We start from the raw sequence: 25,446 nt of genomic DNA on the forward strand, positions 1-25,446 counted from the left end.
CACAAAGGGCATACACACAGATTGCTTGCACCACTATTCAGCAAATCGATATTAAAAACTCATTAACTTAATGTTCTGTCCTGGCTACTTTACGGATTTCCTTATTTTAGTTAATCCATTAAATGATTAATTATTTATTGAATAATTTTTTTACAGAAAAAATCAAATTCTACCGAAAAGTATGAATGAATCATTTGTTTGTGAAACTACATAGATGAAAGAAAATCTGGCATACACAATACGTAGACGGAAAGTTTTGAAGGACGACGGATATCCTTTGATTTTCTTTTGCGTTTTCAACTTATTTTACCATTGGCGTTAATAAGAAGCTGAAACGCTGGTTCGAGCACTTCGAACAACTTTTTCAAGTACCAGCCAGGCCATCACCACCTTGGCATGATCTGCCTAGGATCCGACGTATAACACGCGTCAATACCGAAGCTCCATCACTGCTAGAGATTCAAACAGCCATCCAAAGCATGAAATCGAATAAAGCCCCAGGGGTCGACCGCATATCAGCCGAGATGCTCAAAGCTGACCCCATGACATCCGCTCAACTACTGCATCGTTTATTTCGTAATACCTGGGACACCGCAACTTTCCCGGTCGACTGGATGCAAGGTAGCTTAGTGAAGGGGCCCAAAAAGGGTGACCTGACTGTATGCGATAACTGGCATTATGTTGCTGTGTACCGTTCTCAAAGTTCTGTGCAAAATTATCGTAGCCCGGATTCAGGAGAAGATCGATGCGACTCTCCGGCGGCAGCAAGCCGGATTCCGTGCCGGAAGATCCTGTGTGGACCATATTGTCACGCTCCGCATCATTCTGGAGCAGGTCAACGAATTCCAAGAGTCCCTTTACTTGGTATTCATTGACTACGAAAAAGCTTTCGTCCGTCTCAATCACGAGAATATGTGGGGCGCCCTGAGACGCAAGGGAGTTCCTGAGAAAATCATCGGCCTCATCGAGGCACAGTACGAGGCCTTCTCGTGTAGAGTGCTGCACAATGGGGTCTTGTCCGACCCTATCCGGGTCGTAGCTGGTGTGAGGCAAGGATGTATTCTATCACCGTTACTGTTCCTCATCGTAATCGACGAGATTCTGGTAGATGCGATTGACCGTGAACCAAACCGCGGGCTGTTATGGCAGCCTATAACCATGGAGCATCTAAATGTCTTCGAATTGGCGGATGCTGTTGCACTCCTCGCGCAACGGCGTTCTGATATGCAGAGTAAGCTCAACGACCTTGCCGAGCGCTCCTCTCCGGCAGGTTTAGTCATCAACGTCAACAAAACCAAATCGTTGGATGTAAACACGGTGACTCCTTCCAGTTTCACAGTAGCCGGGTAACCAGTGGAGAATGTGGAAAGCTTCCAATATCTTGGTAGCCAAATGGCGTCAGACGGCGGTACCAAGATCGACATAGGCGCACGGATCAAGAAAGCAAGGGCTGCCTTTGCGAGTTTAAGAAATATCTGGAAAAACAGGCAGATAAGTGAACGCACCAAAATACGAATTTTCAACTCTAACGTGAAATCTGTGCAAGAAAGAAATATACGCTAGCGAAACATGGTGTGTATCAGTGGAGAACACTCAACGGCTGCAGGTGTTCATTAACAGATGCCTGCGGTATATAATTCGGCCCTGGTGGCCTCACAACTGGATCTCAAACAACGAGCTCCATCGTCGTTGTCACCAGAGGCCGATAGTAACAGAAATTCGGGATTGGAAGAGGGGCTGGGTCGGCAACACTCTACGTAGGGGCGGAAACGAAATCTGTAAACAAGCATTAGACTGGAACCCAGGGGGACATCGCAGCAGAGGCAGACCCAGAGGCTCATGGCGGCGAAGCCTCAATAAAGAAATAAAAGAAGTCGACCGAAATCTAACCTGGCAACAGGTTAAAGCGATAGCCGGGCAACGCTCAGGATGGAGATCTTTCAAGTCGGCCCTTTGCACCACCGGAGGTGTACAGGATCCATAAGTAAGTAAGTAAAGTTAATAAGAAGAAATTAGCCCCCTAGGATTTGAAAAGTTAGTTAGCAGTGATATCAATTTTCAACATATAGCATAATGAACTATTGAAAAATTTTGAAGACAAAATATTTATCTCCCATATTCACCCTATCATAATGAAACGAGTGGAAGACAAATTAGCTCTCATTTCTGGGGAAGATTCCCATCAAAATCCGAGATGGATTCTCATTAGAATCCCAGAGGAATTTCCATCACAATCCAAGAAAAACTTTCATTGCAATCTCTAAAGAATTTCTTTCAGAACCATCGAAGTATTCCAATCGGAATCCATAAGAATTCACTCTGGCTTCGTGGACTCCTTTCGGTATCGTTGAGGGATACCCTTCCCAAGAAACAATTTTAGATATTTTTTTCGCTGAAGAAGACTATCTAGACTTCTAACGATTTGCTTCGGAATCACTCGACGATTTGCTTCGGAATTCCTCGAAGATTTAGTTCGGAGTCCCCGATTATTTACTTCGGAATCATCCGAAGATTTGCTTCGCAATCCGTCACAGATTTGCTTCAACATCCTTGAAGGATTCCCTTCGGAATCGCTGAGGGTCCTTTTCGGAGTTCCTGAAGGATTAATTTGAAGTCCCTCGACAATTTGCTTCTACATACCGGTAACATTGCCTACGATATCCTTGGAACATTCACGTTGGATTTCCGACAGCATTTCCAACAGAGTCCCTTTAACACTCCCGTTGGAATCCCTGGAACATTCCCGTTCAAATTCCTGGAATATTCTCTTAGGAATTCCTGGAGGATGGAATATGTCGAAAAGATTCTCATTGAAGTCCATTGAATATTCCAATCGGAGTCCCTGAAATATTTCCGTTGAAAATTCCTTAAACATTCCCGTTGGAATCCCTTGAGTGTTCCTATTGACATCCTGGGAGAATTTGTAGTCCCTGGTACATTCCCTTCAGACTTACTTGAACATTCCCGTTGGAATCGTTGGTGGATTCTTTTCTGAATCCATTCGGTATGCGTGGAGGATTTCATTCGAAATCTCTATAGATTCCTGTCGGAATTTCTGGAATTTCTCGTCGCATTATTTTTTTTAATTTTATTTTTTTTTTTTCATTAGAATTAAATAGAATATTTATGATACATGCAAAATATCCACTGCCTACCGGTGGGAACCTGACGGCGATCCGTCACATTTTATCCTTTGAGTGAGCGGAGCAAAGCCGAGCGTCACTACACTTAGACGCAATAGATTGAGCTTGAGCTTGATTGACTGCTCGTAGTTGCTACTCCATTATGACCAGATCAGCTGTTCTTGCGCAGGGAACCATCAGATGTTTGCTTGGGACTAGCTCACATCTTCAATGTACAAGTACTGGTGGTCTCATTTGTTAGGTCATACTTGCGCCTGCCACGTCAAAACGCAAGTCAATGTAGGGAAGAAAGAGGAAATGATGATGCAGTCACTCGCCCACTGCAAGCCGAATATACCTCTGCACTTGGGTTAGGTTCCAGAGGTAGAGGTCCGTCTTTGTTAACGAGCTGCCAATGTGATAGATAGGAGAAAGCAACTGATGGAATTTCTAATTGGATGTTTGGAAACGCGCTCTAAAGTTCATTTCCAATTCTAGCAGATTACTGTTAGAATATCTAAGTTGAAGGTATATGAATTGAGATGGAAACGGTATGAAAGTCCATTTCCAGTTCTAGCATGAGAAATATAACAGAAAAAAAACAGAAACATGAGAGATATAGAGAAAGATTCAAAGTAGGAGAATGAAACGGACCTGGGATTGAACCCACGACCTCCTGCGTATGAGTCAGAAGCAGTAGCCATATGACTACCAAGCCCGCTATCTACAGTTAGACGCAATAGCTTGAGAAACACCCAGAATAATCCACCTAGCGGTGATGGTGCCTTTCTCGTGTATTGTAAAACAAGAAAACACATAAGAGTAACAAGAAAAGCACATTAGAGAGGTCAAAATTGCACTTTAAGGAGATAGATTCAGTTATTTCCACCAATTCTCATTTATTTGCGCTCTTGAAAAAAACATATTTTTTCGATTTTGAAATATTTTTTTTCCCAAGTGGGAACTTTTGGAAACAAAAGGGGGAAAGCAATGTGTTTTTAATAACTCTGGAACGCACTAGCGAAAAGTTAGGAAGGATTGCAAGTCGTATGCAACCTGTTGCAAGCAAATTGGATAAGACTAAGTACAAAAAAGTGTGCCTCACATTTTTTGTACATACACAGACATACATACATACATACATACCCACATACAGACATCACCTCAATTCGCCGAGCTGAGTCGATTGGTATATAACACTATGGGTCTCCGAGCCTTCTGTCAAAAGTTCGGTTTTGGAATGATCCTATAGCCTTCACGTATACTTAGTAAAAGAACATGAATAAGGGTGATTGATCCACAATTGCCTTAGTTCTTCTTCAATTCGAATTATTGTTTATGGACCCCACAATATCAACAAATCATCTTTGTTTACTACCTTTATTAAATGAAAGTCTCACCATGTATTTTTTTTTCTTGCAACATATGTTTTTTTTTATATGGAGCAGGATGTCGCAAAGTGCTCTAAAAAATCGGAATATAATACAATTATCATAAAATTGGGAAAAAAAAGTACGGCCCCTAATTTAAACGTTTTGATTTAGAAATTAGAAAATTTGAAATGAAAATAAGACACGTTTTGACTATATCACACAATTACTAGAAATCAGTTTATTTTTTCTCATGTTGAGTGAAGTTAACAACAAGACAAATGAGCAGCAAAGGCATAAAAAATCCTTGGCAGCCCTTGCGTGCACTGCTCTAAATCGAATATTATCCCTCACCAGCTAGGGCCATGCCTCCCCATCCTAGTCCGGGACACTAGTTACGCTAATGGCTATGCCCCCTCCCCTAGGCATCATGGCTAGTTACGCCAATGCATTTTACATAATAAATGGTTAGTCTTTTGGCCCTTCATCTTTGAATATTATTTTGGTTTTAATTCATTAATAAGGAATTTCTAAAGATATCACACTGAAGACGAATTTCAAATTAATTTAACATATTTTTCAATTAAGTCAAGAGTCCAAAATTTGCATTCAAGTATTTTCGAAGCGATTTTAATAAACTTCTCTGAATTCAGAAAAATATTTTAAGCTCTTTTAGTGGAATGTATTCAACCGTCTAAGACGAGTTAAGTACTCTCCATTCAATTCCACCAATTATTTTCGATATCTTTGCAGATACGTATTTCGACCACAACTGTGTGGTCGTCTTCAGTGTCTCGTACTTGACTCGACTCTCTGAATTGAAAGTTTGCTTTTGTGGTTAGAAATAAATAGTCGAAATTTCAAAATCTATGTAACCTTCCGGGACTTGCTTGCTCGGATAAAAAAGTACCATAGGATCAGCATTTCAACCGTAAGCATTTCACCTGGAAGCACCTGGAAAATCTACTACTGTAGATGTAGAACGCTTCTGGAAGTTCTGGAATTAAGGATGGCTTTGATGGCTCATGATACCTCAAAACCATCTTACAATGTCCCTTGATCTTCATGAATGTATTATGGATTTGGTTGAATACGTATCCAAGCTTGAAGATACGAAAAAAATCTAGATTTTCGTGGATGCAGATCACAAGTGATGAACTTAAGGACGGTTTCGATGACTCAGAATATCCCAAAACCATCTTACCATGTCTCTTGGTCTATACATATTGAAGCTTGGATGGACGAAAAAGCTAGAGTCGTGGTTATAGATCGCAAGTTTAGGACTCAAGCACGGTTTGGAAGACCCATGACCATGTCTCTTGATCTTTAAGAATATGTTATGGATATGGTAGAAGACATATTCAAGCTTGTAGTGACTTAAAAGCTCGCAAGGTAACTGTAGATCGTAAGTTCTGGACTCAAGGACAGTTTAGATGATCTAGTACCTCCCGAAAAAACATTTTTCAACTTGCTTTGTCATTCCTTCTTTATTAATCACAAAAACAAATGGAACATATCAAATTTACTGGGTAATACCGCTTAGAAAAAAAATGGAAAAATGGGTCTGAAAGGGTTTTAAGAATTCTTCCGGAAAATAAAAAAAACGAGGGTTTCTTCGGAAATTTCTTGCGAGATTTCTACGAAAATTCCTTAAGGAATTACTTCGTAAATTTATTTAGGGATTGCTTTGCAAATTCCTTTACGAATTCCTTTAAAAATCTTCCAAAATTCCTTTAGAAATTGCTCCGGAAATTACTTTAGGAGCTCCTTCGGAAATATTTTTGGAAATTCACTCGGAAATTTATTTAGAAATACCTTCGGAAATTGTTCAATGAATTACTTCGGAAATTAATGTAGGAATTCCTTAGGATTTTTTCAACTTCCTGGGAAATTTCTCGGAGAACTCCTTCAGTAATTCCTTTAGGGGTTCCAACGGAAAATCATCAATTATTTACAGGAATAAATCCAGGCATTTTTTTGACGTAAACTACGTCTAAGGGGAAGACCGTCACGAATTTAGGATAGATTTCAAACGCTAATAGCGTCTTCATCTTTCGATGGATTTTCGACATTTGCTATTCACAAACTCTCCAGCAATTTGCCAATTCTATTGATACTATTGATCATCAACGTTAAACTATTAAAATTGTTATTTCTTTCTAAACCGGGTGAAAAATTCAAAAAGCCCCGTGTTTCGCGTGCGTGCGTCATTTTCATTCTGGATGTCACGGAGAGCGGACCAGGGCGTCCAGAAGTGGTCCCAGTGATAACGGCTGTCTCAGCGGTGGTGGTGGTGCGGATGATTTTTTTTCGCTCGGTGGTGGTGGCGGTCGTGGCAGCAGCAGCACATCATTTGCATCCGTCTTCCATTTTCGGAGGATCTGGCAATCGACGGCGTCCGTTAGGCCGAATCATCGGATGGCGGTCGCGCAGCCCAGTGGCTGATGTTAATAAGGCACATAAGTGGAAATTAATCGGTTCTTTCCAGGACCATCATTATATTTGGGAGGAAGGTTAAGTTGAAATAATTTTTCCTAAGTACAACCGCTAGGAACTGTAAAATTCTACGGTGAAAAATTCTAGCGTAGAGTTTTATGATTTTAGTGATTGAGAAAGTTGATATTAGACGAACTTTCTTGATAGAACAAAGCATATTTTTTTGGCATCGGTAGCGGAATCATAGCATTAGTGCCGATCCGAGCATAGGCTGTCAGCGGAAGATTGCTACAGCAATTTATACACTAATGTGGCGTTTGCAACGATTTGGATGTTGTCGGCACAGCATGAAATTTTCCCGCGAGACTCTAACTTTATATTTTTACTCTTGATGATTGAAAAAGAAATCGGTTCCGAATGAACTTTATTCAAAGCGCGACGCTAACGTCGGTAGTTGAATCCCAAGCAAGTGTCGGAAGGACACGATGCAAACAATTGATTGAAAATTGTATGACGTCAGTATTGATGTTTGCTACAGATTTTTTTTCACTATGCCGATTTGCCTGTCGTCGGTAGGAAGTGAAGTTTTCACGCAAGATTTCGACTTTGGTTCTGTCGTTATGAGTGATTATTAATACACATTATTAAAGATAAATAGGTTTTTTGGAAAATCACCATTTGTTCTAGAGGAAGCTGATCCGAAATTAATTCTCTTCACAATCGCTGGTCAACGGCAGACAGTTAAGTCGTAAAGAATCAGCGGAATCATAAGCACCCTTCGGAGAAAGACGCTGCAATGAACTATTGATTTTTGAGCATGGATGGAAGGCGTTTCAGCGGTAAATTATCGCTTCGGCTGTCGTCGGCGAAAAGTGGAATTTTGGAAGATTCTTACTGAAAAGGGTTGACGTTATAACAATTCACCGACGACCGCCGCCGATGCGGACGCTAGGATCGTTTTCCGCGATAGCTTGAACAAAATGGCCCGCGCGCGAGGGAAGCACCTTTCTTGTAATCAATAAAGTAAGCCCATTAGTCCCGCCTCTTTGTTATCGGTATGAGTGCAAATATTATTTGCAACTGTAACACTCTTCAAAGGGGCGTGGCTACATGTTTTACTTTATTGCTTACATGAAAGCTGCATTCCCACGCGCGTGAGCCATTTCGTTCGGTATATAGCGGAGAGGGTAGAGCGGTCCCAGCATCAGCATAGGTGCGCTTCATTTGGTCGAAATTTCGTGAGAAGCGGTTATCTTATTAGCGGGCCCCAACGGTTATCTATCAGCATCTGTGGTGGTCGTCGGCGTTCTTGCTGCAGAAAATTTGTTCCCATTTATGACGTGGGTAGCGCTTCCCGAGGCCCTTCCAACAGAAAGGTTGCGGCTGAAAATTCAACATGATGGAAATAATCTTGGGTCATCGGCGTCAGCAGCACTCGAGTGCCATTTTCTCGCAGGCTCGGACTAACGGTTGGCTTCTGTTGAGCTAGTGATTTGAAAGTCACATGATCCATCAACGATCAGATCAAGGGCAATAAATTTTACATGAGAGAAAGTGGGTTTGACTGAGAGTAAATTCGTTTGAAAATATAGGAAATCATCTAATTGTTATTGTCAGCAACAAGCGAATTTTTTTCGCAAGCTTCGAGCAATCGTTTGGTTGCTGTTATTTGTAATTATGTACAAAGTGCGAAACACATCCGATAATTCAATCATAAAGGTCGCATCTAAAGGATCTCAATCGTAAAAAAAATGCTTCTCAAAAGCACAAGATATAATCGCATGGCGATGGCAGAAGTTTGATGTCGGAAGTGGAATCACAAGCGTGCGACGGAGGGAGCAGCTGGAGTAAATATATTCATAAGAATAGTAAATTTATAATGTGATCGCATTTTGACATGAACTACGTCTAAGGGGGAGGCTCTGATACAGGGTGTAAGATGGAAATCTCAAAATTGGGTACCGTCAAGTAAGTGTGTAAGATTTTAAACGTTAATCTTTATTTTTTTTATATGGATTTTTGAGATTTATATATCAAACGCCTCGGAAACTCTCCACCAATTTGCAAATTTCATTGAAACTTTTGATTATCAACGTTAAACTAGTGAAAATTTTTATTCTTTCCAAATTTAGTAAAAATTCATACGCAATCAATAATCCTGCATCCCCAACACGGACATCAGTTTGTCTCAGTTACGGTCCTTTCGCCCATCGCTCCATTTCTCTATGCATAAAAGACTTGTGTCTCGGACGTGCACGTCATTTTCGTTCGATCATTCTCAGAGAGCGGACACGATGCTTCATTTGTAGACAAAGGCATCCCACAGCGATAGGCGGCAGTCAACGATGGTAGAGCGACGGTCGGGACGGCAGCCTCACGGGAGTGAAAATTTCGTCCGGTTGCGGTCCAAGCGACAACGGCTGCCTCGTTGATGTTGGTCGCGTCGTCAATGGTGGAGCTGCGGTAATTGCTGATAGTGATTGGAGTCAGTTAAAGTAAAACGATTCTTTTGATGACCATCATATTATCTTGGAAAAAAATTGTTAAGCTGAGAGGATTTTTCCAAAGTGCAACCACTAGTGACCAGCACACTCTTGGCATTCAGTAAAATCTTCTAGCAAGATTATGAATTTGGTTATGTTCTGTTAGTGATTTCCAATGCGTACCATTGAGAAAAATAACAATATAAAATTGACCCGAGACAAACTTCGATTAGTTACGCAGAATTTCGGTTAGTTCGAAAATGTATTTGCATGGATGATATCCGTAGCAAATTTTTATTTTTGCTGTTGGGGATTGGAATTGCGCATTATCGAAGGTTAATCGGTTCTTTTTCGAACCAAAATTTTATACAAGAGAATATTTATCCAAAATTAATTTTATTCAAAGTGCAAATGGCGTTGGCGACAGTTCAATCAACACGATGCCGTCAGTAGCGTAATCACGAGTGCGCTTTGTTCACCGAGGTGCGCCTTCAGCGATTTGACGGTAATTATCCTTGATTACTGACATTTTAATGTTTAATAACTGTAAAGATTGCAATTTAACCTGACAAATTATTATTTGCAATAGAAATACCCAAATTTAGTTAAGCTCATTTAGAAGATTTTTCGAAAAAAAAAACAACAGAGAAATTGAATTTTTTCAAGCGAAAACCCTAACAAATTGATCAAACAATTTTACATATTTCGAGAATTTATCAAATTTGGCTGAATTACATAAATATATCAGTTACTTTCAAAAAGAAAATTTTAAATTGTCGTATCCAACAAATTTCATGTTTTGAATATTGCTCGAAACCAATGTTATCTCATAAGTAATTAAGTAATCAAAAGACCTATTTTGTAATATTCATGAATGGGACTTGCTAGATTTTTCATTTCACCAAACTGTTTAACGTAGTTTACGTCGGACGGTCGTGTCTTGTACACAACCCTTATGATTTTTTAAATTTTCCTCAGGAATTCTTTTACAACTTAATTCAATACCAAATTTTCAAAAGTTGATGAGTCGTTTTGAAAATTTGGTATTGAATTCTATTAGTAGAACATACTGCAGAAACACTTTCAGAAATTTCTTCAGCTGCTCTCCCAAAATTTTAATAAAGAATTCCTTCAAAAATTTCTATAGCAATTCGTTTTGGAATTTATTTGGATTTTCCTTTAATTTTTCCTCTTTCCAATCAAACTCATCAACCGCTTTAGCCAAGCAAGCCTTTGGCACAGCAGAGTGTGATTCGCACTCTATACAAATCCGCCCAGCCCGTTGTTTGAGGCATAGAGTGCGATCCTCTCGTTTAATAAACAATGTGCACTCGCTTGACTGTGGATATACAAAAGTAAAGCACATGTGAGATTGGACAAATCAAGCATTCGAAAGATATTCAATTTGCAAAAAAGAGCTAACCGCGGTGCCGGTTGGTACTCGGATTCTGATGGCTCTTCCGCAAACGTGACCTTTAAGTGGTCTTGTTGTGTAGGGGTTATCACGCCTATCTAGAGAGAAGCAGATTGAGGGTTCGAGTCCTTCCAAGACACGTGGAATCTTTTTCGCAAATTTCATATCAATTTGTCAATTTCGAAACATATGCTGTGCATATGCGCAGCCAAGATATTTAACAAAAAAATAATAATTTTTGTACGGCCGAGTTGCCGAATAAAAATGCAATTAATTGTTCCTTTGAAAGTTTTTTTAGACATTCCTTTGAAAAATCTTTAGGAAATTTTCTTAAATTTGTTTGTCATGACTTCAATCTGTTTCGCGTTTTTACCCAGGGTTTCATTTATTTCGGATAACTTTGAGTGGATGAGCTCAATGACTATTGGCAGACTGATAAAATACGACAGATTATAGTAGACTGGACATGTAGTGCGTATGCCGGATTTATTAAAAAAGGGTATTTTAAACAAACTAACACTAAATTTAAACACTACATACTTTAGAAATCACATCGTAACGCAAAAATTGAGCATTTTCAATCCCCTCCTCCCCATGTCATACTTTTTATATGAAACATTTGAAAATTTTGTATGGAGCGTTACATTTCGCTAAACTCCCGCCCCATCCAAGAGTTACGTAATTTATGGACGGTTCCCAAATTACAGCTTACGTTTTTCATGTGAAGCAGCTTACTGTAATTCCCTGTATTACGGCTTTTACAAACGATTTATAGTAAATAATCCACCGACATTTCATGTGCAGAAAATGCATCCACCACCAGAGCTAAAATTAGGAAAATTTGCCGAACATAAATTCCATTTCTATCGAGATTTTTGATGACTTAAATAAGAGTTTGTGCACAATTAATGTTGTTTTTGACTACTTGAACTTGGCGTAATAACCTAAAGTAAATAATAATAATAAATGTGCTCAACCACAGTATATTAGGCTAAGGTGTGTGCCGTTTACCCAATATACTGTGTACCTGAACAAACCATGTACAAACCATCGTTTGCTCCTATTCTCGCGGGTCTGTTAAGGGTATCCGGATCACGCTTCTATTCTCTGAATAGTCAGTACGAATAAGGGCGATGTGTTGCTGCCCCTATTATGGACAATTAGTGAACCCTTTTTATTTAATCATTCTCACTCTATTCAAGTAATTTCCTCATAGAATAAGTCCAGTAATCCTGAGAAAAATATATGACCGTAAGACTAAAATGGAACTTTTGAAGAACAAATAAAAATGCTGCCTACAGCACTAAATTTGGATTGTTTTGTCTTTAGAACATTATTTAGTGATATTTCTGATACCCTGCACATCTAATATATTCCTAGCATTCAATATCAAAGCATTGCATTCCATTAAAGCCAACGCAAATTTTAAGCTTCCTCATAGGCATCTAACAGACAACATAAACCTAATCAGCATCGTTCCAATCGCCACATCTGTTCATTCCAAGCTCAACTGAATGCACCCAGCGTCTCCCCCGAAACAACTCCCAGTCTCCCATCCACGTGGAACTCGATACGTGTGCTGATTAGACGAGTCTCGAGTGGACACCTCAATGGCCATGTGCAGTTCATGCTCGGCACACGCTAAACATACTCATTTAATGATCAATTATGCAAATGATTTATTTGTACCGCGTGCAATGCGATATGGGTGTGTCGTGTCACAGACCGTCAAACCATCGGCCCGCCGCCACACACTGACCTGCCGTACCGTTATCGGGCGGACATCTGATTTGGTATTTCGTTGAATTAGCTGCAGAACTCAAACGACTTCGATGGACGGTGCTCCACCTGCCATGCACTGAGTTGCAGTTTATGGAATTGCTCTACGCTGGCTGTGAACCACCGATTGAAACTACGGAGTGCCGGAGAGCACGCGAACAAATTGGCCTTTGACAGCTCGAGGGCGGGCATTTGTAAAGTAGTGCCGTTTTCGAAAACTGTTCGTGCGTTTGAATATATTTCACGCGTGGTGGAATTGGAACTGATAGTGAAGTCTGGTGTGTATAATCCAATTTGATTTTTGGGTCTCGCGTATGTTTAGAGGATGCTGGATTGGTTAGCCAACTATAGGGGTAGATTCGATCGAGAGGTTCATAAGCTGGTTCACAAAGTTTATTCCATTTACGTCACTTCACTCCACAGCCATAATTTATCATGATTAGTGCAGAAGCAAGAACTAGAGATGACAAATGATGTTGATGGCAATACAAATCTTGGTGTGGAAAGCTATCATAGTTGAGAAATAGATAATGTGTTAACTTTTAAGTGGCCCTTCATCAGTCATGGTCTTTGATAGTCTATTGGATTTGCTGAATTTGCATATGATTGATTTTTTGTATTTGTTTCGTTTCAGGTTTCACATCTGCAGCGCCACAACAACCAACACCAGCCGCATCCTTTGGAGCCTATAGAACCCCATCACTATCCCGTAACGCAACGAATTCCCCCGGCCCGATCCGGCAAACACGGAAAACATTCGGGGCTTGGTGCCAACTCCCACGACTATCCTCCCAGCGGGTACAACAACTACTACTCCAGTCAACAGCCTCGGCCGACACCGAAAGCACTCGATTACCAGAAACAGTTGCTGAACAACCATACCGGCCCGATTGGGATTCTGAAAAACAACACCAACAGCAGCAACGTTGGTGCTGGTGGCTCCACCCACTCCAAGCGGCGTCCACTCATCTACGATCTGAAACAGTATGAATATTTCAACAACACAACGTCCTACAAGTATCCCCCTCAACCTTCAAGCGTCAAAAACACCAACAGTGTGCTCCAGCAGCACTACAGTGGCCAGAACTATAACATCAATTATAATTTGAATTTTACAAAAAATCAATATAACATACTTATATCGCCGCCAACAACGACAACGACGCCCGGCCTGACATCCGGTGCCGGTGCAGTGCCACCATACGACGAGAACAATCACTACAACAGCCACTACCAGTATCAGAACAACGTCAGTAGAAACTACAAGAACAACTACCATACCGCGGCTAGTAGCGCCGCCAATCATCACCCCCATCATCCCAATCTCTACAACAACTACAATCAGTATATTAGCAGTCAACAGCAGCAGCACCACCATCAAAACAAATCGTCCTCCTATCTGGACGAGAAGCCTCCGCTCCTGGACGTCGCCAACACAGGCGACTACTGCGGTGGCAAGATGCAACGCGAAGAGATTATTATCGAACACAGTCAGCTGGTTGGAGATGGAAGCGGACCAGGTGCTGTCATTCATCCTGCTGGTGCACAGCCCGCTGGACGGGAACCGTGCGGCCCGGGAGGACAGCCATTACTACGCGGCAAAGGTGGTGGCGGCGGCAAGCTAACGGCCATCAACCGGACGCACCATTTCACGCAGGTGGGTTAGATGCACATAACAACGTCGATTGTGTCATTCCAATATTCCAGGTTCATCCATTTCGATGCGACCCACTGTATTGTAATTATTTGAGCGAAATAATGCTTGCGTGAAAGGGGATTACATTAGAGGAAGAACTATGGATATTGAAAAAATGGGTATTGAAACATGAAACATCATTAATGTTATATGGTCCCTCGGACGAACTTAACGACTTCACTAAACTAAATTAACTCGAGGCAATCCTTAAATCAGCGGTACCAATTTGTTCCAATTAGCTCAAACGGTTCAAAAAGGCTTCATTACAACATGTCATAAATAACCCTAACAAAAACCTGATTAAAATCTATTAAAACCCCACAAAGTAACACCTTCCTTGCGTGTCCTGTTAACCAACATCGTATCCATGTTACATGCCTTCGGCGTTCGTGTGTAAGAAAAATTGATTCAACCGCACTTGGAATCAGTACCCGGGTACCTACTAGGTTTGTACGTTTATGACCGACCAGAAGCATGCCGCGTACCAGAGAGAGAGAGCCCGGGTTAGGCCAAATCGCGTGCCACATTCGAGTAATGAAATATACATTTGCCATCATCACCGCAGGAATTATACGCCGATCCGGTTCAGAAGATGCAACGGGGTGGGGGGAACTATCGTTTACGAAATTATATTCGAAAATGAAATCAACAAAGGGATCAACAAGCATGCTGTTGAATATTTCATCGCTTCCGTGCGGGTATTAATTTGAGAAGCAATTAATTTGCCTAATTTTTCGATTGGTTTGAATTGTTATTAAGAATCGTTTTGTTTTAGAGGGTGTATCACATCATTAAATCTCTCAAATGTAAAATTTAATCCGCAAATGGCATTTCAGAGATATATGGCTACACATATCGACCTTAGAAGGTAGGCCCGTGTCCAAGCTATAATGACTCACGATCACGTTATTTATTAGCCTAACGATTGGCTTGTATTTTGATTAATTTCAATTTATGATCGCAACACCTTGTCGGCCCCATAACACACCTCATGGTCAGCCAGAACTGAAGAGTTACGAAATTCTGCACATTTGAAGCAAATATTTTCTCAGTCTCAGCCCTCGCAGTGTGGATACAGTTGGGATTGATAGATACAAGTTGCCACGGTAAACATTCAGTGGGAAAATATGAAACATGATTAAATGCAACCACTACTGCACCGTTGCGTTGGGTGCGCGTTTGCGAATTGAAAAACAAAAATAAATATACCTACATACCGCAAGGGACAACAGGAAAAAACAATTATTACAACAATTTTATGGTTTCCGGTAACAGTGAGTGGTCATTCATTATTCTGGTTCGCCGAAGTCAGTAATGCGTTTGCTATTACATATTTCGTCTTATAATAAAACAAATTTGACACAATGCTCAAGTCTTTAAATGTTTACCTAATTTTTTGTTTCTATCTGTTTATCGATTGATAAAAAACTGTTCTATTCAGTTCTGATAGTTTTCGTGATCGTCATGTAAAAGCGAAAACAGTTATATTTCCATTTTCACGAAACCAAATGAAAATGTTCTTATATGCCACTTTACAAACACTCATAATGGGCTTTGATTTGAAATACAAATTTCGAAATAGTTTCAAAAGATTTGAGCAAACAACGATGGCTATAGTCGATAAAATGATATTGTTTCTGATTTTCAAGTTGGAAATAATAAATAATAATAACACTATTGAGACAGAGACAGCTTGTTTACAAACCCTGAGGTTTAGAGAAATCGCTCTCATTAGATGCACTTTCATGAAATAAAAATCTGTGAAAATTTGGCGAAATTCCTTTCATTATTTATATTTTCTATGAACTTTTTTTCAGATGAAGCTATCAATACATGAGGTATGAGAAACTTAAAGCGCTTAAATGTGCCTATAACTTTGTCTAACAAGGCATTGCTGTAAATATGTAATCTGGGGCGTGAGAAGTAAAATGTCATTCAAAGACATTATGTCAAATGACACGTGACATTTTGAAGAGATTCCACTATCCAGCTTCAAATGTTATGTTAAGCAATGTATCCTTGGACAAAAACATAGCTCTACTCAAGCGATATGTGTACAACTAAAATTATGGAGTAAATTTGGCTTATAAAGAATTAATTATTAGTCAAATGACATGCAGATGACATTTTACAAGACTGGCCTAGAGACATTATTGATACTGTTTTCTTCAATTTCATTCTTCCTTAGTGAAGTTTTATGCATGTTCTAAGTCGACCGAATGTCTAGTACTCTAGTCAATAGAGGGTCAAAAGTTCTGTCAAAGTCAGTACGGAATATGTCGGGTTGCTTTTAAGTCTAAGTCAGCCAATGTTTAGTAAGGTATTGGCATTGTAGATCCAAGCTTGAAATGTGCATCGATTTTTTTTAAATTAATCCTAGAGGAAATAGATTTTCTTAAGGATTTTGTGGAGGAATTCCTGTTAAAAATTCTAAATGATTTTCAGGAGGAATTTCCAAACAATTATTTTATAAATCCAACTGAATTCAAGAAGGAATTTTGAAAAAAAAATCAAAACGAGTTCGCAAAGGAATTTCCGACAGATTTTTAAAAAGAATTTAAAAGGGATTTTTTAAAGAAATTTCACAAGGAGTTCCTAAAGAAATTTCCGAAGGAGCACCTGAACGTTTTTTTTAATCAATTCCTAAGAGATTTAAGGAAGAAATTGCAAATAGAATTTTCGTAGAAATACTCATTAGAATTCTTTCGGAAGTTCCTTCAGGAACTCCTTCTGAAATTGTTCCAAGATTTTTTTCCAGGAATTCCTTTGAAAATAGCCCAAGATTATTCCTTTGGAAACTTCTCCAGTCAGGCTTTCGACTTTTCGTTTCATTGAGATCAAAGCAAGCCTTTTGCGAGCCTAAGAAAATCTTTTTTTCGTTGTTTATGTTGAGGATCATCTTTCACCCATGTTCCGGAGACGAGCCAGCCTCGGGCTGCAAGTCTCCTAAATAAAGACAAAAAAAAAATCTTTCACCCATCAATCTTTTCTTTAGAATTAGCCTTGGAAGATAAACGAAAATTTTGCCTATTAGATGAAAATCCTTTTTCGTTTCATCACATTTACCCTCTCACTCACTTTTCGGCGAGAGTTATCGCAGAACAATTACAAAATTGTATGGCTGCGCCGGGATTCGAACACAGAATAGTAATAATAACAGCTGTGGGGATGCGCTGACTCTAGCCACACCACCACGCTGTTTAAAAGCGTTGAGTTTTTTGTTCCACATAAGCTACTACCATTTGCATTTATGATGCCACGAAGACTCGAATATTAAAGAAAAAGAGGAAACCAACGTTTGGCGGCAATCAAAGTGAGAGAAAAATGGTTTTTACTCTCCAGTCTGTTTTTCTTTCCCGAAAAGCGATTTCTCCCCGAAAATTTTCGTGAGGGAACATCATGTGCTCCTGAGATTGAGTGAGCATTACGAACCCTGTCTCCAGTAATTCATTCTAAAAGTCCTTTTGAAAATCTTTGGAAGATTACTCTAGGGATTTCTACAAAACATCCTTCCGAAATAAATCCGGTAATTATTTCGGTAATTCGAAAACTTATTTGGAATTTCCTTCAGAAATCAGTTCAAAACTTTCACATTAAATTCCTTCGAGAGTTGTTTTATGAAAACTTTCGGCAATTCCTTCAGCAATACTTTTAGAAGTTCTCCCAGAAATTCCTTTCAATGTCCTAGAATAAGATTCAAGGAAATTCTTGTAGAATTCTTTAATGAATTTCTTATGGAGCTTCTGAAGGAATTTCCATATCTACAAGTATTCCATTGGTCATTGCTTCCAGACTTTTTCAGGAATTCCTCCAGGGAATCCTTTGAAAAATCCTCCGGAACTTTTTTTTTATTCCTTTCTTTATGTTTTAGGCACTTTTTTGTGTTACTTAACCGCTACTGTACCGAGATCTACTGTGGTATTCTGTTGTACAGAATCTACACAGAATCTATTTTTAGCTTTCCATTACACATTGTTGTCATTGCCAGCCATCTCATCATGGGTTCATTGTGTCCGTCTGTCCATCTCGTGTATCCATTGATCGTTGCATTGTTCGGTTGCCATTTATCCGGGTAACGTTGGAGGAATGCCTCCGAGAAAAACAAGTTGTCAGTCGTCAGCAGGCAGCCCCGTGTTCGGTGTTGAACTTAATCTAGAATTAAAAAAACACCTAAATAAAGAATTAAAAAAAAAAAAAAAAAAAAAAAGGCAGCCCCGTGACGGTAAGGCGCGTACCCCTAACGCCACGGTATGGGCTGCGGATCCGGCGACTGACGAGGGTTTAGTGGATGGGCTGGGAGTCGAACCCATGACAATCCTCTTGTAAAGCGAATGTGTAGCCAACTACGCTACGGGACCCCCCTCGTGCGGAAATAACTAGAATTTACTACCGTGGGGCATCGAAATCCTTACACTTAAGCACCTTAGTATATGAAAAGTTCATTAGAAAATATGAATCGAATGTAAATAAAATATTTGTCATTGACACAGGAGCATGAAAGCCTCTACTTTTGAAGTGTGTCACATTTACTCATGAAAAACTACGAAAAACATGATAAAATAATGAATAAATTCAACTACTCCCGACTCGAAATCCGTCCACCGTGGACGGATTTCGAATCAAAGGATCAAAATCCGTACTGCTATTTTTTACTTAAATATTTAAATTGAAGCAGTCTGATTGACTAAACTACCACTGTAAATAGTTCGATACGCAGCTTGAGAAGCGATCCCTTCGATTTGTATTCCGCTCATCTAATGTAATGATTCGCAATTAGCAATCAAAACACAGTTACTTTTAGTGCAATTATGCTCTACCCGAGAACAAAATGGCGGCAAAAACTCCGCTTTTGGTGGGTGGAGATTTGTTTTTGATTTTTGTTGTTTTAATTTCAAAACATTCTTTCCATTTCTATGCACTAAAAGCTTACTGACAAGTATCTGAACGGGATAAGATACATTATTTCTACATTAGTTATCTTTAACCCCCTTTAATTTGTTGATATCTCATAAGGTGGACGGATTTCGGTGCTGTACGGATTTCGGTCCCGCACGGTATTAAAAAATTATTTTTTTTTTTTTTTATTATAGACTCTTTAAAATTTTATTCGAGTCTGTCAAGAGTTTACAGAGTTTATTGACACTGCTTAAATTACTACGTTGTATGACATCGTTCGTTTTCTCCTTGAGAGTTATTGCAGCGATTTCATCTTCATCAAGGTGTTTCCATCTTCTTCTTCAAGGTTTCACTTTGGGGTCAAATCGCGTCGATCAGCGATATTTCTTTAAAGAACTCCAGTACTCTTTTTGCTTGACTGTTGTCGTCGGCTAGTGCTTCCCTCATGTTTGGTTGGAGTCCGATTTTCTTTCTTGCGTCGTCGTATCCAGGGCACTGAACGATAATGTGTTTAATGGTGAGTGGGTGGTTACATTTTACGCACTTTGGTGGGTCTTCCTTTTCCAGTAAGTATGCATGTGTTAGCCGGGTGTGGCCTATTCGTAGTCTGCTGAGTATGACATCTTCTTTGCGATTTCCTGTTAGCACCACTTTGAATGGTTTGGTAGTATTTTTTATCTCTCTAAGTTTGTTGTGGGGTGTTGAATTCCATTCGGATTCCCATTCTTTAGTCATACTATTTTTAATGATGGTTTTTATTTCGCGGTGATCAACTGTTTTCCGCGTAATTGTGCTCATCTCTAGCGCACTCTTTGCTTCTTTGTCCGCTTTCTCATTTCCTGGGATGCCTATGTGACTAGGGACCCACATGAATGTTACCGATGTACCTTTCTTCCCTATGTTGGTGTACAGATGAACTATCTCGTCTTTCAAGCTGGTTCTGATTTTCTTCTTTTCTAGTGATGTGACAACACTTAAAGAATCGGTGCAAATAATATATGCGCCTACTCTTTCCTGGTTTGAAATCCAGTTTAGGGCCTCTATTATTGCAAGGCTCTCCACACTATAAATACTGAGTAGACTATGGGTTCGCTTGCGTATGATTCCTTCGTCGGTTACTATGCTGTATCCCGTTTTAGAGTCGTTTTTGATCCGTCCGTGTATATCAGCTTGCAGAACTTATATTTGGTGTGGATTCTTTCAGCAAACAGTTTTTAAGTTCATTTGGGTTTTTCCGTTTCTACTAGCGGACATCATTGTTTTGTCTATTAGAATGTCTTTTCTTACCCATGGCGGAGTTTTTGGTATATTTAGGGATTTGCTTGGTGGTAGAGGAATTCCAATATTTTCGATAATACTCTTGCTTCTTGTTCTGATATTGTTTTGGCTCTGATGCTGGGCCTTGGGTCCACAATTCTGCTGAGCTGTTGTTATTCTCTTCGTCTGTTGCACTATTTGTGAAAGCCTGTTCATTGTTTGTTTGCTTTGTTGCGAAGCTGGCGAGTCTTTGACTGAAGAAACTTCTAAGACTTGGTATACCGGATTCGGCTTCTAGGCTTTCGATGGGGCTGGTTTGAACTGATCCTGTTATTATTCGCAGTCCTTGGTTCTGTATGCTCTCTAGATGCTTCATTGTAGATTCACCGGTTGAGGAGATGATTGGCGCGACGTACAGCATTTTCTCTAGTACAGCTGATTTGTATATTTTGATAAAGTTTGCCGGTCTGCACCCCATTGTTTGGTGGTTGTGCAACGTAAAAACTGTATTCTTTGCTGGCATGCTGCCTTTATTTCTTCGATGTGTATTTTGAATGTTAGGTGTTGGTCTAGTGTTACTCCAAGACATTTATGACTGAGCTTGTACGGTATTATGTTGTTGTTAATTTTAAGGTTTACGTTGGCTTGTTTTTTTTTATCTCGCTTTTTGAATACTACGGTTTGCACATTTTTCGGCTGAGATCTTGAATCCAGTGTGGGTTTCCCAAGCTTCAATTTTTTCAAAGCAAGTTGCAGGTTTTTAGCTATTTTCTTCTGGTTACTGTCGCTGGAGATCAAAGCTACGTCATCTGCATAAAGTAAGACTTGGACGTTTGGTGGTAGGTCTGAGCATATGGTGTCTATAGCTATCAAGAACAGGGTCACGCTTATAACTGATCCTTGACACAAACCATTTTCCATTAGCGTGTCGCGGGAGTATGTGCCGTTTACCTTAACTTTGAAGCTCCTTTTCATCAGCATTTGTTGAAGATATTTGATGAGGTTTCCTCCTATTTTCCATTCGCTTATTCTATTCAGAACTAATCTGCGCCAGGTTGTGTCGTAGGCTTTTTTAATATCCAGAAAAACTGCTTGTGTTAGCCGCTTTTTATGCATTGCTTCTCTCACGATGTTGTCGAAATGGCCCAGATAATCGGTAGTAGATCTACCTTTCCTAAAAGGCATACTGGTGTTGATTGATTAGATTCTTTTCTTCTAAGATGAACATTAGCCTGTTGTTGATCATTCTTTCCATGAGCTTTCCAAGACAACTGTTTAGGTAAATAGGTCTATAGTTTCCAGGGTTGTTTCTTTCCCCTTTTCCTTTGTAAATAGGTACTACGAATGATTTGGTCCAACTAACTGGATACATGGATTCATTCCACAACCAGTTGTATGTTTTCAGCAAGAGGTTCTTATATTCTACTGGCAAATGAGTGATCATGGCATAGTGTATGTTGTCTGGACCAGGAGATGACCCTTTTAATCCTTCCATTGCCTCCGCTAGTTCGTTTTTGGAGAATGGTGCGTTGTACTCTGCTGTATCCTCATTTCTTATTTCGAGAGGTGTTTGCTCGATCCTGTTCTTCAATGGTATAAAGTTTTGATTGTACTCTTTATCGCTTGATATTTTTCCAAAGTGGTCGGCTAGGCTGTTTGCTATTTCAATGTTTGTATTCATGCGTTGGCCGTTAAAGTTGATTTCTCTGATAGCTGATGATTGGTATTTTCCCTGAATTTTCCTAAAATTGCTCCACATCTCTTTGGCCGGAGTATGAACGTTGAATTTGCTGACGAATTCTTTCCAAGAGCTAGTTTTTGCTTCTGTGATGATTTTTTGTGCTCTGTCATTGACGTCTTGATATTCGTATATTAGTTGCGGGCTTGGAGGTTTGTTCTTGTTATTTTTAAGTTTACGTAGAGCTTTTCTTCTAGTTTTCACAGCTGTGGCTACTTCTTTGCTCCACCATGGCACACGTTTTCCAGCAATTGTTGGTTTAGTTTTTGGAATTGATTGTTCTGCTGCTATTATTATTTGTTTAGTTATTTCTTCTACTTGATCGATGACATCATTTTTCGTCTCAATGTTAATGTTATTTTGGAATTTTTCCCAATCCGCATCTTCTATTTTCCATCTTGGAATACGATCACTTGCTGGCGATTTTGACGGTGTCGACATAATTAGTGGAATATGATCACTTCCGTGTGAATCCTCACAGACGGTAAGTTCCAATATTCCCGCTAGTTGATTAGAGCAGAGGCAAATGTCGATGCAAGATCCGATTCCTGTGCCGCTGTTTATGTAGGTTTTCTCACCGTTGTTCAGAACTAGCAGGTTCTTTTCGTTTATTATTGATTCTATTGTTGTACCTCTAGTGCTGATATTTTCCGATCCCCATAAGGGATGATGGGCATTTATGTCACCTACCAGGATGAAAGGTTCAGGAATTTGTTCTATTAAAGCCATAATATCCTCTTTTGTGATCTGTTCCCCCGGAGGAGATATACGTTTAGTAAGTTTGCGTTCAGTGGTGCTCCGATGTTAACTGCAATTGCTTCTAGATCTGTATCAATATCTATGATTTGACTATCGATGTCGTTTTTTACTGCGATTATTACACCGCCTGCTGCTCTTGCTCCATTTGTTCTTGGACGATGGTATGTTGAATATCCTCTGATTTCTGATTGATTGTCATTTTGGCACATAGTTTCTTGAAGGCAAATAGCTATTGTATTGTAAGTGCTTGCAAGGATGTTGAGGTCAGGCCTTCTTCCTCTTAAGCCTCTTACATTCCATGAAATTATATGGTGTTCACTGCTGATTGTACTTGAGTGGTCTTGTGTTGTTTGTGCTATTTTGTAATGCTTTTTGGTTTTGCTATTATTTTCTAGGATTTCATTTTCTCGTTTCCGTCATCTGAGCTATTTTCTGGGTCTGTGGAAATATATCCTACTTCTTCGGTAACTGCTTTCATTTTGTTTCCTTTTTTCCTTGGAGGTGAACTTGGCTGCTTCTCTTGACTTCTTGTGTGCTTAGTTGGGTTCTTCTGTCCGCTATGGGAGGGTGCGTACAAATTTAATGTTGCTTGTAGTTTACTGTTGTCCTTTTCAGACTTTCAAGTTCGTTCTCGGCTGCTTTCCTTCTTGTTTTCTCCTCTTTGTAGACTGATACCAGATGTTCGAATTTGTGGTTCAGTGCTTTGTATTTTCCTCCATGATTTCCATCTTTTTCTCGTTTTCATTTGTGACTTTTTGATTTCTTCTTTGTATTCCTTCAGCTTCACTTCGAACTGATTTTTGATGTCAGCTCTGATCTTTTCTTCAAGGTATTCTTTTCTTCGTTTAGTTGTTTTACTTGGTCGGCGTAAGTATTCGAGCTTTGATCTTCTATCATTTTTCTGGCTTCCCAGAAAGACAAGTTTTTATCCACTTTGATTTTTATTATTTCCTTTTCTCTTTTTAAGACGGGGCATCCATTAAAGAACGCTCCGTGCTCGTTTCCACAATTTATACACTTTTCTCGGTTTTCACATTCTTCATGATAGTTATTTCCACATTTCCCGCACTTTTTCTCACTTGAACAGTTTCTTCCAATGTGGCCAAACTTTAGGCACTTAAAGCAACGCATCGGATTTGGATACCATGGTCTTGTTTCCAGCACAGTGTATCCAATTTTAACTTCTTTGGGGGGTGTTTTTTCCTTTAAGCGTAAGTACGAAAACTCCCATCGGAGTTTTGACATTATCGCGCATTTTCATCAACTGTTTGACTTCCGTAACTCTTTGGGAGGATAGGTTTTCCAGAAGCTCGTCGTCACTCACTTCCTTCAAGTCTCGGCAGACTATCACTACTTTGCTCGAATTTAAAGTTTTGTGCTCGTACACTTTGACGGTAGTTTCGTCACACAGTTTTTCAATTTTCGCCAGGTTTGTTGCCTGGTGTTCGTTCCTCACCGTCACTAGAATTTTTCCATCCTTCGTTGTCTTTGCGTGGGTTGCGCTTCCACAGTAACTTTGGATTGTTTTTTCCACAAGTATCGGGGACACTCCGTGGAAATTTTTATCCTCTTCCATCCTTTCCATCACCATTATCATTTCTCTGGGGTTTCCCCCAGAGGTTTCCCCCAGTCGGGGGAAATTGGATGCACTCATCCGGCAAGTTGGTGTCGCCGGTGGCGCAGGGTTTATTCAAGTTCAGAGCCCTATGTATGTTGTTTACGCTTCGGTCGACGGCACTAGTAATTGGTGATTCGACACTTTCGCGGTCTCGGTCGGGGGTAATATGATACTTTCGCGATCGCGGTAGTTGGTTTAATTAATTACCAGTAAGCGTCTATACTCGACCGGGGCAGAACTCGGACTGTTGTAAAAAAAAATAGAAAACTATTAAAAATTTAATTGAAAATTCTTTTTGTTGGAAATTTCTTCATTCTTTCCGAAACTCCATCAGAAATTCCATCGAAAATTACTTTAGGAATTCCTTTGTGTGTGTGTTAGTCATCATCTACCCCTCACCCAGCTGGGGGTGTTGGTCAAGTAGTACTACGAATAATTTGATCAGATCTCATGCTTCGCCCAAGTAACATTTTAAGTATTATAACGGGTTTAAAGACCACAACTAACTCTACAAAAGTGTTATAAAACAGCATAAAACCAAAATGTTGCTAGGGCGTAATGGTGCCCTTTTTTGTTACGAAGACTAGTACTACAAAATGGGTTCACTTCTGAAACAAGACAAGTTTCTTCAGCGAGTGTAGGGAATGGGGCGGGCGTCCTTGTTAAGTTTTGCTGTACCTGTTATGAACAACTAGTACATCAGTTGTTCATAACAGGTACAGCAAAACTTAACAAGGGGTCGTACACTAATTACGTAAGCACTTATGGGGGGAGGGGGGTTCTGTCATTTTCTTACGCTCCATATAAATAAAAAATGATTTGTATGGGTAAAATCTTACATGGGGGGGAGGGAGGCTCGAAAAACCCAGAAAAATTGC

General features: G+C 39.8%; 1 protein-coding gene across 2 annotated transcripts in view; it reads left to right on the plus strand.

The window, feature by feature from the left end:
- Positions 1-25,446, plus strand: part of LOC134213578 (facilitated trehalose transporter Tret1-like) — a 444,771-nt gene that overhangs the window by 399,949 nt on the left and 19,376 nt on the right. For both annotated transcript variants that reach the window (XM_062692750.1, XM_062692749.1), the window contains one exon: positions 13,239-14,261. In XM_062692750.1, the coding sequence (XP_062548734.1) occupies positions 13,239-14,261 (1,023 nt within the window). The remainder of the gene's footprint in view (positions 1-13,238; positions 14,262-25,446) is intronic.

This window comes from Armigeres subalbatus, chromosome 2 (assembly GCF_024139115.2).
Source record: "Armigeres subalbatus isolate Guangzhou_Male chromosome 2, GZ_Asu_2, whole genome shotgun sequence".
NCBI lineage: Eukaryota > Metazoa > Arthropoda > Insecta > Diptera > Culicidae > Armigeres > Armigeres subalbatus.